Source organism: Canis lupus, chromosome 19, assembly GCF_048164855.1.
Source record: "Canis lupus baileyi chromosome 19, mCanLup2.hap1, whole genome shotgun sequence".
In the NCBI taxonomy this organism is placed as follows: Eukaryota; Metazoa; Chordata; class Mammalia; order Carnivora; family Canidae; genus Canis; species Canis lupus.
In genome coordinates, this window is record NC_132856.1 from 42,325,195 (window position 1) to 42,337,904 (window position 12,710).

At 42.5% G+C, this 12,710-nt stretch overlaps 1 protein-coding gene across 1 annotated transcript in view; it reads right to left on the reverse strand.

Moving 5' to 3' along the window:
* Positions 1–2,203: 2,203 nt before the first annotated feature.
* FBXW12 (F-box and WD repeat domain containing 12) overlaps positions 2,204–12,710 on the reverse strand; it is a 76,157-nt gene continuing 65,650 nt past the window's right edge. The window contains exons 14-19 of the mRNA XM_072788167.1: positions 12,366–12,524; positions 11,266–11,476; positions 10,636–10,814; positions 10,424–10,557; positions 6,644–6,719; positions 2,204–5,839 (exon numbers count right to left, since the gene is read on the reverse strand). Of these exons, the coding sequence (XP_072644268.1) occupies positions 5,648–5,839; positions 6,644–6,719; positions 10,424–10,557; positions 10,636–10,814; positions 11,266–11,476; positions 12,366–12,524 (951 nt within the window). The 3' untranslated portion in view covers positions 2,204–5,647. The remainder of the gene's footprint in view (positions 5,840–6,643; positions 6,720–10,423; positions 10,558–10,635; positions 10,815–11,265; positions 11,477–12,365; positions 12,525–12,710) is intronic.

A 12,710-nucleotide genomic window follows, 5' to 3' on the forward strand; every position in this document is an offset into this window, starting at 1 on the left:
GTAAATTGCCTTTTCATTTTATTGATGGTTTTCTTTGCTGTGCAAAAGCTTTTTAGTTTGATGTAGCCTCATTTATTTTTGCTTTTGTTTCCCTGGCCTGAGGGAACAGATCTAGAAAAATATTGCTTAAGGCTGACGTCAAAGAGATTTGTGTGCATCAGCAGTTGATTTATACTTATTGCTGGGTAGTATCCCATTGTATGAATGCACCCAGGTAGATCTTTCACCAGTTGATGGACATCTGGGTTGTTTCCAGTTTTGGGTGGTTATGAATACAGTTGCTATAAGCATTTATATACAAGTTTTTGTGTGATCAAAAGTTTTCATTTTTCTTAGGTAAATACTTAGAAGTGGGATGGCTGGATAATGTGGTAAGTGCATATTTTACTTAATAAGAAATTGCCCAACTCTTTACAAAAACGGCTATAGCATTTTGCATTTCCACCAGCAACGTAGGAGAGTTCTGGTGGCTCCACATCCTCCAGCTCTTGGCATTGCCAGTCTTCCCACCTGCGCCCTCCAATCTAATAGGTGTATACTAGTATCTTATCATGGTTTTTAGATTTATTTAATGGCTAGTGATGTTGAGCACCTTTTCATGAACTTGTTTGCCTCTTTTATATCCTCTTTGCTGAAGTAGCTGTTCAAATCTTTTGCCCAGTTGTTTTCTTGTTGAGTTTTAAGAGTTCTTTATATATTTGGAATATTGAGTTTTAAGAGTTCTTTATATATTTGGAATATATCTATAAGGGCTCAAAGGATCTGGGGCTCATCAAGGAAAAGGATAAACCACAAGAGGCAGTAATACACAATATTTACTGAGAGGTGCTTGGAGAGCGTTGTGTGGAGGGGAAGTTCTTCATCTCATGAAGCTGGCTGGAGGTCTGTGGTGCGGGGGCCACCATCCAGGAGGGGAGGACTCTAGGGTACTCTGGGAGAGAGGAGATGGAGATGGGAGAAGGGGATTTCTGTGTCTAGGTATATAGCTCAACAGCGCAGCTTGTGTTGGGTTGGGGAGCTCCAGGTCAAAGACACCCCCCATGACCAATAACCGCAGCAACCTGAGGCTTATAGCCATAGGGCTCTGGCTTATCAGTGGTCATTGGCAAGAGCTGTCAGGTAAGGTAAGGTTTCAGTGGGGATATGAAAAGCAGGCTCTCAATGGCTAAAAATGTGCTTGTTTGGGGTATTTCAAAATAATATGTTAAAATTTGAATTTGGCACCAGCACATTCTTGAGGTAGCAGGTCTCATGCCTGTTTTTGGATCCAATGATAAAGCATCATTAGGATCCCAGAATCCTATAAAGTCACAAACTAGGATTTCAGAACCTTTTCAGCCAGTCTGCCCATTAGTAGTTGAGAGCCAAGTGAATTGATCCAAAATTTATCTGTTTAGTTAGCAGATAAATTTTTTTAGTTAGTATTGTGGCACCTTTGATCTCTGTCCTGTACTCTGTAAAATTGGTGAGTGTTGTTCATCCACAGGCAGCAGGATGTGCTAACAAGCACTAGACACCCTCCACCCCAGCCATGTGGGGCTAGGGTGACTAGCCACAGAATGTGTAGTTGTGATGTAGTTTTGCAATGTAGGTGAGGTTTGGTGGGGTGAAGTTTGGAGCCAATGACTAAGAATTCTTGAGATGTCTTCGGTACAAAAAGGTGGTTTTATTAAAGCACGGAGACAGGACCTGTGGGCAGGAACAGCTGCTGCACTGGGGTTGTGAGGGGTGGCTGATTGTATACTTGGGAGGTGGGAGATATAAGGAAAAGGGAGATTTTGAAAAGAACTTTAATAGGCTAAAGAGGACCTACCAAATACTGGGAGCATCGCCATTGTCAAGTTGGGTTTTTTTTTTCCCCTCTAGCAAGGCATTAACATTAAGACAGCTGGGAGCTTCCTGGAGGAATGTCACACATATCCCACCCAGGAGTTGGAGAGGTTGCTGGGTGTCAGCTTGTGCTTTGTCCTCAGCTGGCCTTCTGATCCCTCATCAGTTGCACTGGTGAAGGTAATAGGGAAAAGGCATAGTCACAGAGTAGGGGTTAAAGTTGCAGGGAAGCTGTTGGTCTTCTGGGAATCACCCATATGGTGCTATCCCATTCAGGGCAATTAATTCTGTTAACAAAAATTCAACCAAGTAAATCTTCATAATTTTTCAATTAGTTTAAAAAAGATTTTATTTCTTTGCTGGAGATAGCAAAAGAGCACAAGCAGAGGGCGGGGGGGGGGGAGACAGGGGGAGAAGCTGACTCCCCACTGAGCAGGGAGCCCAACACAGGACTTGATCCCAGGACCCTGGGATCATGACCGGAGCTGAAGGCAGAACTTAACTGACTGAGCTACCCAGGCACCCCTCAACCAAGTAAAATTTAAAGATCCATCTCCATCTAGCAAGTCAAGGGGAGCTCCAAAGGGCTACAGAAAAGGAAAAGTTCCTAGGGAGTGGAAAAAGGGAAATCATTAGTAAAGAACCATTGTTTTAGGAAAGGTTGCACCCCTAAGGGGAACAGCAGGGGCATAGCAGTAAATCTCCCAGTGCTGACCAGGAACATCCCATGTTGACTGGGTAAAGAGGATATTTCTAGGGGGCTGAAACTGCAGTTAGGTCAAGGCCCCAAGACAGCCAAATGTGGTCTCCTTTTCCACAGCTCTGTCTCCTGGGTGTTAGGAGCAGGTCCAAGTTTGCTCCATAGCCTGTAGTGGGGCAACGTACATGCGTGATAGGGAGGACACTTCTCTCTTTCTGGTAAAGTTTTTACTAAATAGAACGTGTTAGTCAAATATATCAACCACTTGTTCCTGTTTTTTGAATGTATCCATTCAAGCAATGATATGGCAGAGGCATTCTAATTAAAGGAAGAGCCCTGTTTAATTCTCTGTTGTCTACAGTAAGCCAGCCCAGGGGGATGAAAAAGGGAGTGTGTGTGTGGGGGAGCCTGGGTGGCTCAGCACTTGCGCGTCTGCCTTTGGCTCAGGGCGTGATCCTGGGATCCGGGATGAGTGCCCCATTGGGCTCCTTGCCGGGAGCCTGCTTCTCCCTCTGCCTATGTCTCTGCCTCTCAGTCTTTCATGAATAAATAAATAAAATCTTAAAAAAAAAGAAAGAAAGAAAAAGGAGTGGGGAATCAGTACCCCTTTGGTAACTAAGTCAGCTATGCTGGGTTGGCACCCTTAGGGCAGTTCTGGACCCCAGGTTCTGGGAGGGAAGATGAACTCTTCCCACCAGCTGGTGCCCACCAACAGGAGTTTCCTGTGGCTGAGACAGAAACAAAACCTGGACTAGACTAGCAAGCACAGGTCAAAAGTGGACTGCCAGGGGCCTGTAGGGAAGTGTACAAAAAGGAGAGGCTAAAATACCACTAGGTGTATTACTTCTGTGGCTTCTTGAATGCTTTTCACCACAAATCCTAATTATAGTCATCCCTTCATTAAAGATAGGTCAAATTACCTTAATTTGGCTGTGACCTCTTTCTAGTCTTGGGACCTTGACTGATGTCAACTCCACCTCCAAGGAGATTATTGTTATGTTAGGAATTCTCTGGAGAGAGTGGTTTCTGTTTTTATTCCACCCAAACCTGAAGTTGAGAGAGGCAGCTCTCCCCATCATCCTTTTCCAATGGATAGACTTCCCCTTCAGTTTACCTAAAAGGAAAGGATGGTTACTTTTCTGAGGGTCTTAGACCTTGCAGATCTGTGACCTGACCTTGGCAGGGGCTCTGTATTCCATCATGGAGTCCTTTAACATTCTATGAAGAAGGCATGCAACACTTGTTGACTTTTCTGGGTTTACCCTCTTTTCTCATTCCCCAACTTAGAAGGTTTCTCTTCAATTCCAGCCCCCTTACACCCATGGGTTTTAAGGTTTTCTTTTGTATGTGCAGTTTTGAACAATGTTTGGTGCTGTATGTAGAAAGTTCTCTCTGCATGTCTTGACCACCTTTTTCTGGAAAATGAAAGCCCAACATCATTTCAGTTTTGTCTCTCTTTAAGTTATTCAGAAATCACAGGCTCTGGGGGATTCTGTTTAGCCTTGTTTCCTATGACAGATTACAGTCTTTGTGCTCATGCACATGTAGTCCGCAGATTTTTTTCCTCTATCTCATCTTCTACCTCCATGTCCACCACCACATAGTCCCTTTATGACAGAGATTCTAAGCAAGACCGTGGCCTCTCTGGCTTTCCTTAGTCATGATGGCTACATTTTTTAAATTGAGATAAAATTGGCATATGACATATTAGTTTCAAGTGTATGCAATGGCTCCTTCTAAATCAGTTTTCTATATGACAGTTAAAAGGATCTTTGAGGGACACCTGGGTGGCTCAGTGGTTAAGCGTCTGCCTTTGGCTCAGGGTGTGATCCTGGAGTCTCAGGCTCAAGACCCACATCGGGCTCCTGGCATGGAACCTGCTTCTCCCTCTGCCTACCTCTCTCTGTCTCTCATGAATAAATAAAATTTTTAAAAAGAAAAAAAAAAAGATCTTTGAAAAACATAGATTTACACAATGTGGGTCTTTTTCCCCCCTTTGTTAAGAAACAAAATGTTTGGATTATATCCTGCAAATGTCTATGTGACTTTCCACTCTTGTGTTAGTATATACTCCTACTGGCTGACTTTGATTCTGACGTAAACCAAACATGCAAATGTCCCAGAATTTTCAGGTGCTGTTTACAAAGCATCTCACATCAGGTTCTCCTCCCAGCCTTGTCCATTTCCAGAGACCCTTCATTGACTTCCTTTCCTTTATCCTCCTGGTCAGAGCTTGAAGTTTATTTTGAGGAAAAGGCAATGGTGGGCACTTTAACAACCTGGAAACCCACACTGCTCCTTGGAGAAATCTCCCATTTAGATTACATTCCCATTAGAGTACAGTCTACTCCTTCACATCATCTTTCTTCCAGTCCTCCCCTCCTCTCAAAGCCAGGACTGTAGACCTGTGGATCTTAGGCTTGATTTTTCAGTACTCTCTCTCCTGAGCCAATGATACAAACCTAGGGGGCAGTGCTTTATCATATCCCTTACAGTGGCTGTGATGCTATACAAATCCAAACTTTCATGTGATTTAGCTTTTGCTATATTTCCTATTTCCTAGTCTTCATGAGCACATATTCCTACCATCCATATTCTGAGTCTCTTGTAGCTACCTTTAAGTATTACCATCTGTTTTTCTAAAATGTAAGCAAAAAATAGATGTATTAGAGAACACTAATACAGATGACCTTCACTTTTACAATTTTTAAAAGTAGGCTCCATGCCCAACATGGGGCTCAAACTCACAACCCTGAAATCCAAGAGTTGCATGCTTTACCAACCGAGCCAGGCATCCTCATGCCTTTGTTTTTAAACCAGCCTTAATCTACAGTAATGCTTTCCCCAGTTATAGGCTCCCTTTGAATTGATTTGTGTGACCAGTTATATTTTACTACCTTGGTATTCTATACTGGCAAGGACAAAGGATATGTTGCTCTGCATTCTATCCTATAGTGCTGGATCTGTAGTATCCATTATAGTGTCTGATTTACTGTCAGTAGTTAAGTCATTGCTTCTTTCCTAATATTACTAAAATAATCATTCTGGGTTTGCAAACAGAAATCTCTTTACTACATGGAGGGAAATGATGTAGGGTTAATTCCATTAGTTTCCACATTACATATGCAAAGAATACATCACCAGAATGCTGGATTCACGAATTCTTGACACCACACATACTATGCTCATGTTATCACATATCGCTTTGGAGACATAGCTGCCAACAGAAAAAACGAAATCAGTGGACAAAGGGACATAGTTGATAATACTAAATTTGACCCCAACAAAGATATGAGTATTCTTCGCAAATTAATTGGTCCTTTGATCATTGAAGTTACTCTTAGATTTGGTTTTGACTGCACAGATCTGGCACAGTCATGCTGATTACTATTTGTAGGAGTAGCAACTTCAAACTGCTCTGAGATAGCATCACCAGAATGATCAAGATAATCTAGCAAATCAGAGATATTATTTAGTAATGATGAAGGAGAATATTTTTTTAAAGATTTTTTTGTTATTCACTTGAGAGAATGTGAATGAGAGCACAAGCAGGGGGGAAGGTGAGAGGGAAAGGGAGAAACAGACTCCCTGCCAAGCAGAGTGCCTGATACAGAGCTCACTTCCAGAACCCAGGGATCATGACCTGAGCCGCAGGCAGACACTTAAAAGACTGAGGCACTCAGGTCCCCCAAGAAAGAATATATTTATTTTAAATTAGAATTCTGTTCCCTTTGACTACACTTGCCCTATTCCAGGTGAATACCCAAAAGAGGCCATGCCTCCCTCCCCATGGGGGAGATGTAGAGATTGTGAGGCATGGCCCTGTCAACCATTCCCATCCTGTATTATTGAGGTAATACTCCTTTTCTTCAGGAGTCCAGAAACTGGGGGTAGAGTTCTGTTGACCATCCCTGCCTTGCACTAACCCAAGCAAAGGTGGTGCTTTTACCATTCCCTGCCCCATTCCCCACCCCCCAGCAAAGACTGAGGTAGAGCCCTGTTGACTATCTCCTCCCTTGCACTAAAGTGAGTAGAGGTGGCACGCCTTCCTCTTCCCTTCAAGCACTGCAGAGACAAGTAATAGCTAAAATTCCTCAAATTTGGTAAACCTACAGAGTGAAAAAGTTGATCAAACCCAAGCAGGTTAAATTCAAAGAAATCTACATCAAACACATCAAATTTCTGAAAACTAAAGACAGAAAATAACTTGAAATCAGACCAAGAAAAATGACACTATCTACAGAAGAACACCACCTTGAATGACAGTGGATTTCTCATTGGCTACCATAGAAGCCAGAAGGAAATAACATTTCCCAAATGCTGAAATAAGAAAAGTTAATATACCAGTTAAAAGACAGATCTTGGCACACTGTGGATAAAAACATGACCCAATTAGATGCTGTCTACAAGAAACTCACTTCAATTATAATGGTATAAGTAGATTGGAAGTAAATGAAAGGAGAACAATGTCACATACAAACATTAGCCGAGAGAGAGTAGGAGTAGCTAAAGTAGGTAAAGTAAACCTCAGAGCAAAGAAAATTGCCAAGGACAAGGAGGGACATTACACAAAAATAAGAGGGCCGACTAACCAAAAAGACATAGTAATACTTAATGTGTATATACCAAATAACAGAGCTGCAAAATACATGAAATAAAAACTGATAGAATTTAAAGGAAAAATAGATCTACATTCATAGTCAAAAATTTCAACAATCTTCTCTCATAATTGATAGAACCACTAGGTCAAAAATCAGGAAAGCTATAGAGGAACTGAAACAGATAATCAACCAAGGTGACGCCATTGCCAGTGACAGAACATTTGACCCAACAAGGGCAGGGTACACATTCTTTGGCACATACCAAACATTCACCAACATAGATTACCCCTTAGCTCATAAAGGAAAGTTCAACAGAAAAGAAGAACATACAGAGTATGCTCTCTATAAATGATTCAAACTAGAAATCAATGAAAAGCAATAAAATATCCAAACACTTGAAAAATAAACACACTTTTGAATAATCCATGGGTCTCTACTCTTGAAATTAATATTACATTATATGTTGACCAACTGGAATTTATTTCTAAATAAAAGAGGTTTTTTTTTGTTTGTTTGTTTTTAAAGATTTTATTTAGTTATTCATGACACACACACACACACACACACACACACACACACAGGCAGAGACAAAGGCAGAGGGAGAAGCAGGCTCCATGCAGGGAGCCCGACATGGCATGGGACTTGATCCTGGGTCTCCAGGATCATATCCCCGGCCAAAGGCAGCACTAAACCACTGAGCCACCTGGGCTGCCCTAAATAAGAGTTTCTAAAAAGACTTTGAGAATGAGTGAGCACAAGCAGGAGCAGAGGGAAAGGGAGAAGCAACTTCCCTGCTGAGCAGGAAGCCCAACTGAGGGCTCATCCTAGGACCCTGGGATCATCACCTGAGCCACCCAGGGGCCCTGGAATTTAAATTAAAACTGGAAAATAAATAATCCATGGGTCAAAGAGGAAAAGGGAAATAGAAAGTATAGGGAACTGAGTGAAAATGAAAATACAATCAGTTGAAATCTGTAAGTTGCAGCCAAAGCAGTGCTTAGTGAGGAATTTAGAGTATCAAATGCTTATATTTAAAAAGAGAGGTTTTGGGATGCCTGGGTGGCTTAGTCAGTTGGGTGACCAACTCTTAGTTTCTGCTCTGTAGTGATCTTGGGGTTGTGGGATCTGGCCTGTCTTGGGCTCTACACTCAGCATGGAGTCTGCTTGAGATTCTCTTCCTTCTCTCCCTCTGCCCCTCCTCTGGCTCACTCATGTGTTCACTCAAATTAAAAAAAAAAAAAAGTCTCAAAGCAATAATCTAAGTTTCCACCTCAAAAATTAGAACAGAGACGCCTGGGTGGCTCAGTGGTTGAGCATCTGCCTTCCACTCAGGGCATGATCCCAGGGTCCTGGGATCAAGTCCTGCATTGAGCTCCCATAGGGAGCCTGCTTCTCCCTCTATGTCTCTGTCTCTCTGTGTCTCTCATGAATAAATAAAATCTTAAAAAAAAATAGAGAACAAAATAAACCAAAGCAAGAAGGAAGGAAATCAGAGCAGACAGAGATAAAACTGAGGGGGAAACAAAAGAAAAGCTATTTCTTCGAAAAAATAATTAAAATAAGGAAACCTCTATTAAGACTGACAAAGAAAAAAAGACAAATTACCAATATCAGGATTGAAGGAGTTGAAATCACCAGATTCTGCAGATATATAAAAGACTGAAAGGAACAAGTTAGATGAATGACTAATTCCCAGAAAACCAAACTACCAAAACTCACTCAGCATTAAAGAGATCATCTGAGTCGCCTGGGTGACTCAGTAGTTTAGTGCCCACCTTTGGCCCAGGGCGTGATCCTGGACTCCAGGGATTGAGCCCCACATTTGGCTCCCTATGTGGAGCCTGCTTCTCCCTCTGCCTGTGTCTCTGTATCTATGTCCCTCATGAATAAATAAATAAAATCTTTTTTTTGTTTCAATACTCAGAAAAGTCAATCACTGGAGGCACCTGGATGGCTCAGTTGGTTGTGTCTGCCTTCAGCTCAGGTCAAGATCTCAGGGTCCTGGGATCTAGCCCTGAATTGGACTCCCTGCTGAGTGGCAAATCTGCTTCTGCCTCTCCCTCTGCCCTCACCCTGCTTGTGCACTACCTCTGTCTCTGTCTCTCTCTCCAAAATAAGTAAAAATCTTTAAAAAATTATCTCAGAGTTGTGAGATTGAGCTCTACACCTGGCTCCCTGGTCAGTGGGGAAGCTGCTTCTCTCTCTCTGTCTCTCTCTCCCCCCCCCACATCCCTCCCCTTGCTTGGGCTAAGTAAATCTTTTTATAAAATTTTTAAATTATTGAAAGGAGAAAAAAAGCATTTATGACTCAGAGTAGGCTAAGATATATTAGATGATGAATGTAAAAAATCTGCTAAGCATAATTATATATCAGTTATATATAGTTAATTTTTTGCCTCAAAAACACTGGAAATAATTTAATGGAACATAAAGATATAAATTACAGCTGCACAGTACTCCATTATGTGTATAAGCCATAGTAATTTAAATAGTCTCTTACATTTGGGCAATTAGTTTCCAGCATTTGGCAATCACAACTCATGTTGCAAGACAATCAATGTATTTCTAATTGCTGGAGGCTTACTATCAAAGTAAATTCCTGCTAGTGGTACAGGCAGTTCAAAGGATATATGTATTTGTATTGTGTTAGATATTACCAAGAATAAACCCATAAGGACAAGCAACAAGGTATATACAAAGACAAGACCTTTATCTACAGTATATAAAAGCTTGAGAAAAACAATTTAGATGAAGGCAAGCAATCTAGAAGAAAACTAAAATGGAGATAAAAACAGCTCACTAAAGAAGCAACCCAGGGGTGCCTGGGTGGCTCAGTAGGTCAAGCGTCTGCCTTCGGCTCAAAGTATGATCCCAGGGTCCTGGGATCAAGTCTCGTACCAGGCTCCCTGCTCAGTGGGGGGTCTGCTTCTTCCTCACTCTTTGCCCCTTCTCCCTGCTTATGTTCTCTCTCTCTCAAATGAAAAAATAAAGTCTTAAAAAAAGAAGTAACCCAAATGACTAATGAACTCAAAAAAGGTAATGACAAAATATTGAGGATATTCTGATGAAGATACTGGGCAAACAAATGGGAGCCCCTTTGGAAAGGCTTTTGAAATCTACTGCAAGGGCTGTGAACATATTCCAAGAACTAGCAATTCGCTTTTTGGACAGAAGTTTATTTATACATATCCTCAAAAAATCTTTTAAAAAAATCTCACTTATTAGCCCTTCATATTTTTATGTCAAAATTTGAAATCTTAAAGGGAAGTTTAAGTCACAAAGCAGAGCTTACCAGCTTGGTGCCAGGTCACTCCCTATGTGTTCCAGATGACAGCAGCTTTTGAGGTATGGATAACGGCCTTCGTCTTCCCACATGTACAAATGCAGAGAGTCATCCATAGATGTGGTGAGGATGTGCACAGAATCCTTCAAAGGATAGCCGGGATGAATGGCCCAGAGTCAAAGTCAGAGCAACGAGCAGGGGCAGAAGAGGCTCATACATACCACCCATAGGTTGCTGATGGTCCTCTGGTGGTCCTCAAATCGTTGCAGCAGGTGGCCACTGATGGTGAAGAGGAACAAGTATGGCCCACTCTCAAACACGATCATATTGCCATCACCAACTCCCATCCAAATAGGACTCTCCATATGAACTGGCAACAGGAAAGTTGCAACCTGATGGGCTGTTTTCATGCAAAACACACACACACATGCAGGCAAACTGTGGATCAGTCAGAACAACATCTTTACACAGAATGAAAAAAACATGCTCCCTCCTTTCACAGGACCTCAATCTGGGGAGGAAAATGAAGGGTAGGTCAGTGATAAATACATATCACGAACCAGGGTAACAGGTGCTAGGCCCCAGGAACAGGGGCCGTGGACAGTAGCCACCAGCTCAGGCATGGAGCACGCATGGGGTCCAGGCCTTAAAGCAGGATAGGATCTAAACATATCTGTCCAAGAGCGGGGTGGAGCATAGTAGAGGGTAGAGCACGGGGGTCAAAGGCACATATGCATGGGTTATTCTCCAGGAAAAGAAAGCCCCTTCCCCCTTTCCACAGATTTATAGCTTCCAAAGAATGCATGTGTGAAAGGAACTAGAAACCGTGTCTCTGATGTGGCACAGCCTACCTTGGATGTCTGTCCTGCCCCCAGTCCTCTTAGCCATTAGATCAAAGGTGGTAAATCCTGTCTTTTTGAAAGAACCTCTTCGGTACATCACTGTTACCCTGCTTGTCTTCCTTGGGGCCCAGCAAGCTCTGCAGCATGATGAAAATGGGATAGAGAGGCACAGAGGGCTATTGCCTTCTGACGGTTTCAGCAAGCACTCTGTGAGAAACACCTATGGAGAGATTATTGCACATGTAGTCAGGTGAAGGGAGAAGTTGCAGCATGTCAGTATAGGAGGGACTCCAGAAGAGCCTCCTTAAAAGTCCTTGTTTTGCGGGGCACCTCGCTGACTCAGTCAGTAGAGACGTGACTCAAAAAAAGTTCTTGTTTTGTGGCCAAAACTTTATTCTGAATCTTAGGAAACATTGAGTAAGTCCCTGCTCGTCCTCTGACATCCAAGGAATGTCTTCCTATCCTGCCTGTCATGGTCTTGCAGAGAACAAGGCCCCTGAAGCTGCTCTTCTGGCAAACCACAGAGTTACAAAAATCATCCAGCCACTTTGGAGCCCAGATCAAGTTGCCATTGGTTCAACAGATCTCTCCCTCCTTGGATAACTAGTCAAGAGCTGTTTTGCTTTTGTTGCCTCCTCTCAGCTCCCTGGACTCTGGTGCCTGGTCCACATATACCACATGATAAAAATGGCTGGCTCAAAGGCCACAGACTTTCCCAGAGGGACATTCAGAGGCTGGTACGTTTTTATTTACTTCTGGACTTCTTTGTACTTTCCAGACAATGTGGATAAAAGTAAGGAAAGCTAAAGTAAAGATACCAAAGATCCTCCTTTCTTGAGATCTCTCACCTTCCTCTATCTCTTTGGCTGATTCAGGTTTCATGAGCAAATTTTAACAAACATTTGTTTATGCAACTAGACACTATCACTTCAAAGAACATTGTTTCTTGGCTATAGCAATGGATTCTATGAGTGATATGGCCTTTGAGCAGGGGGAGCACTACATCTGGTCCTCCCTGAGTCCTGCAGGTTCTCCAACACTTCCTGAAACCCCACCTTCCTAATACTTGACCCTCTCCTCCCAAAGATAAAGCACAGAGCAACACATACCATTGGCAAGATATTCTGATGTGTCCCAGATGCAAAGATCCATTTCCTGTCAGGAGAGCAGTGTAGGAGGTCAACACTATATTTAAATGCATTGACTTTAGAAACACCCCTTAGCTCAGGCACGGTCAGTGTGTAGATGTCACCTTCAGAATTGCCTACCTGAAACCAAAGCACCACCACCACGTCAATGGAAAGAGACAGCAAATCCTAAAGCACACAGAAGGCAGCACTGTCAGCTGCAAAACATACCACTGTTTCTTCAATCACATAATGGAGATGAAAAGCTGCCTCAGTGTTGCAAGAACGATCCCAAGGAATAAAACTTTCTAAGCCCCAAAGCACTGT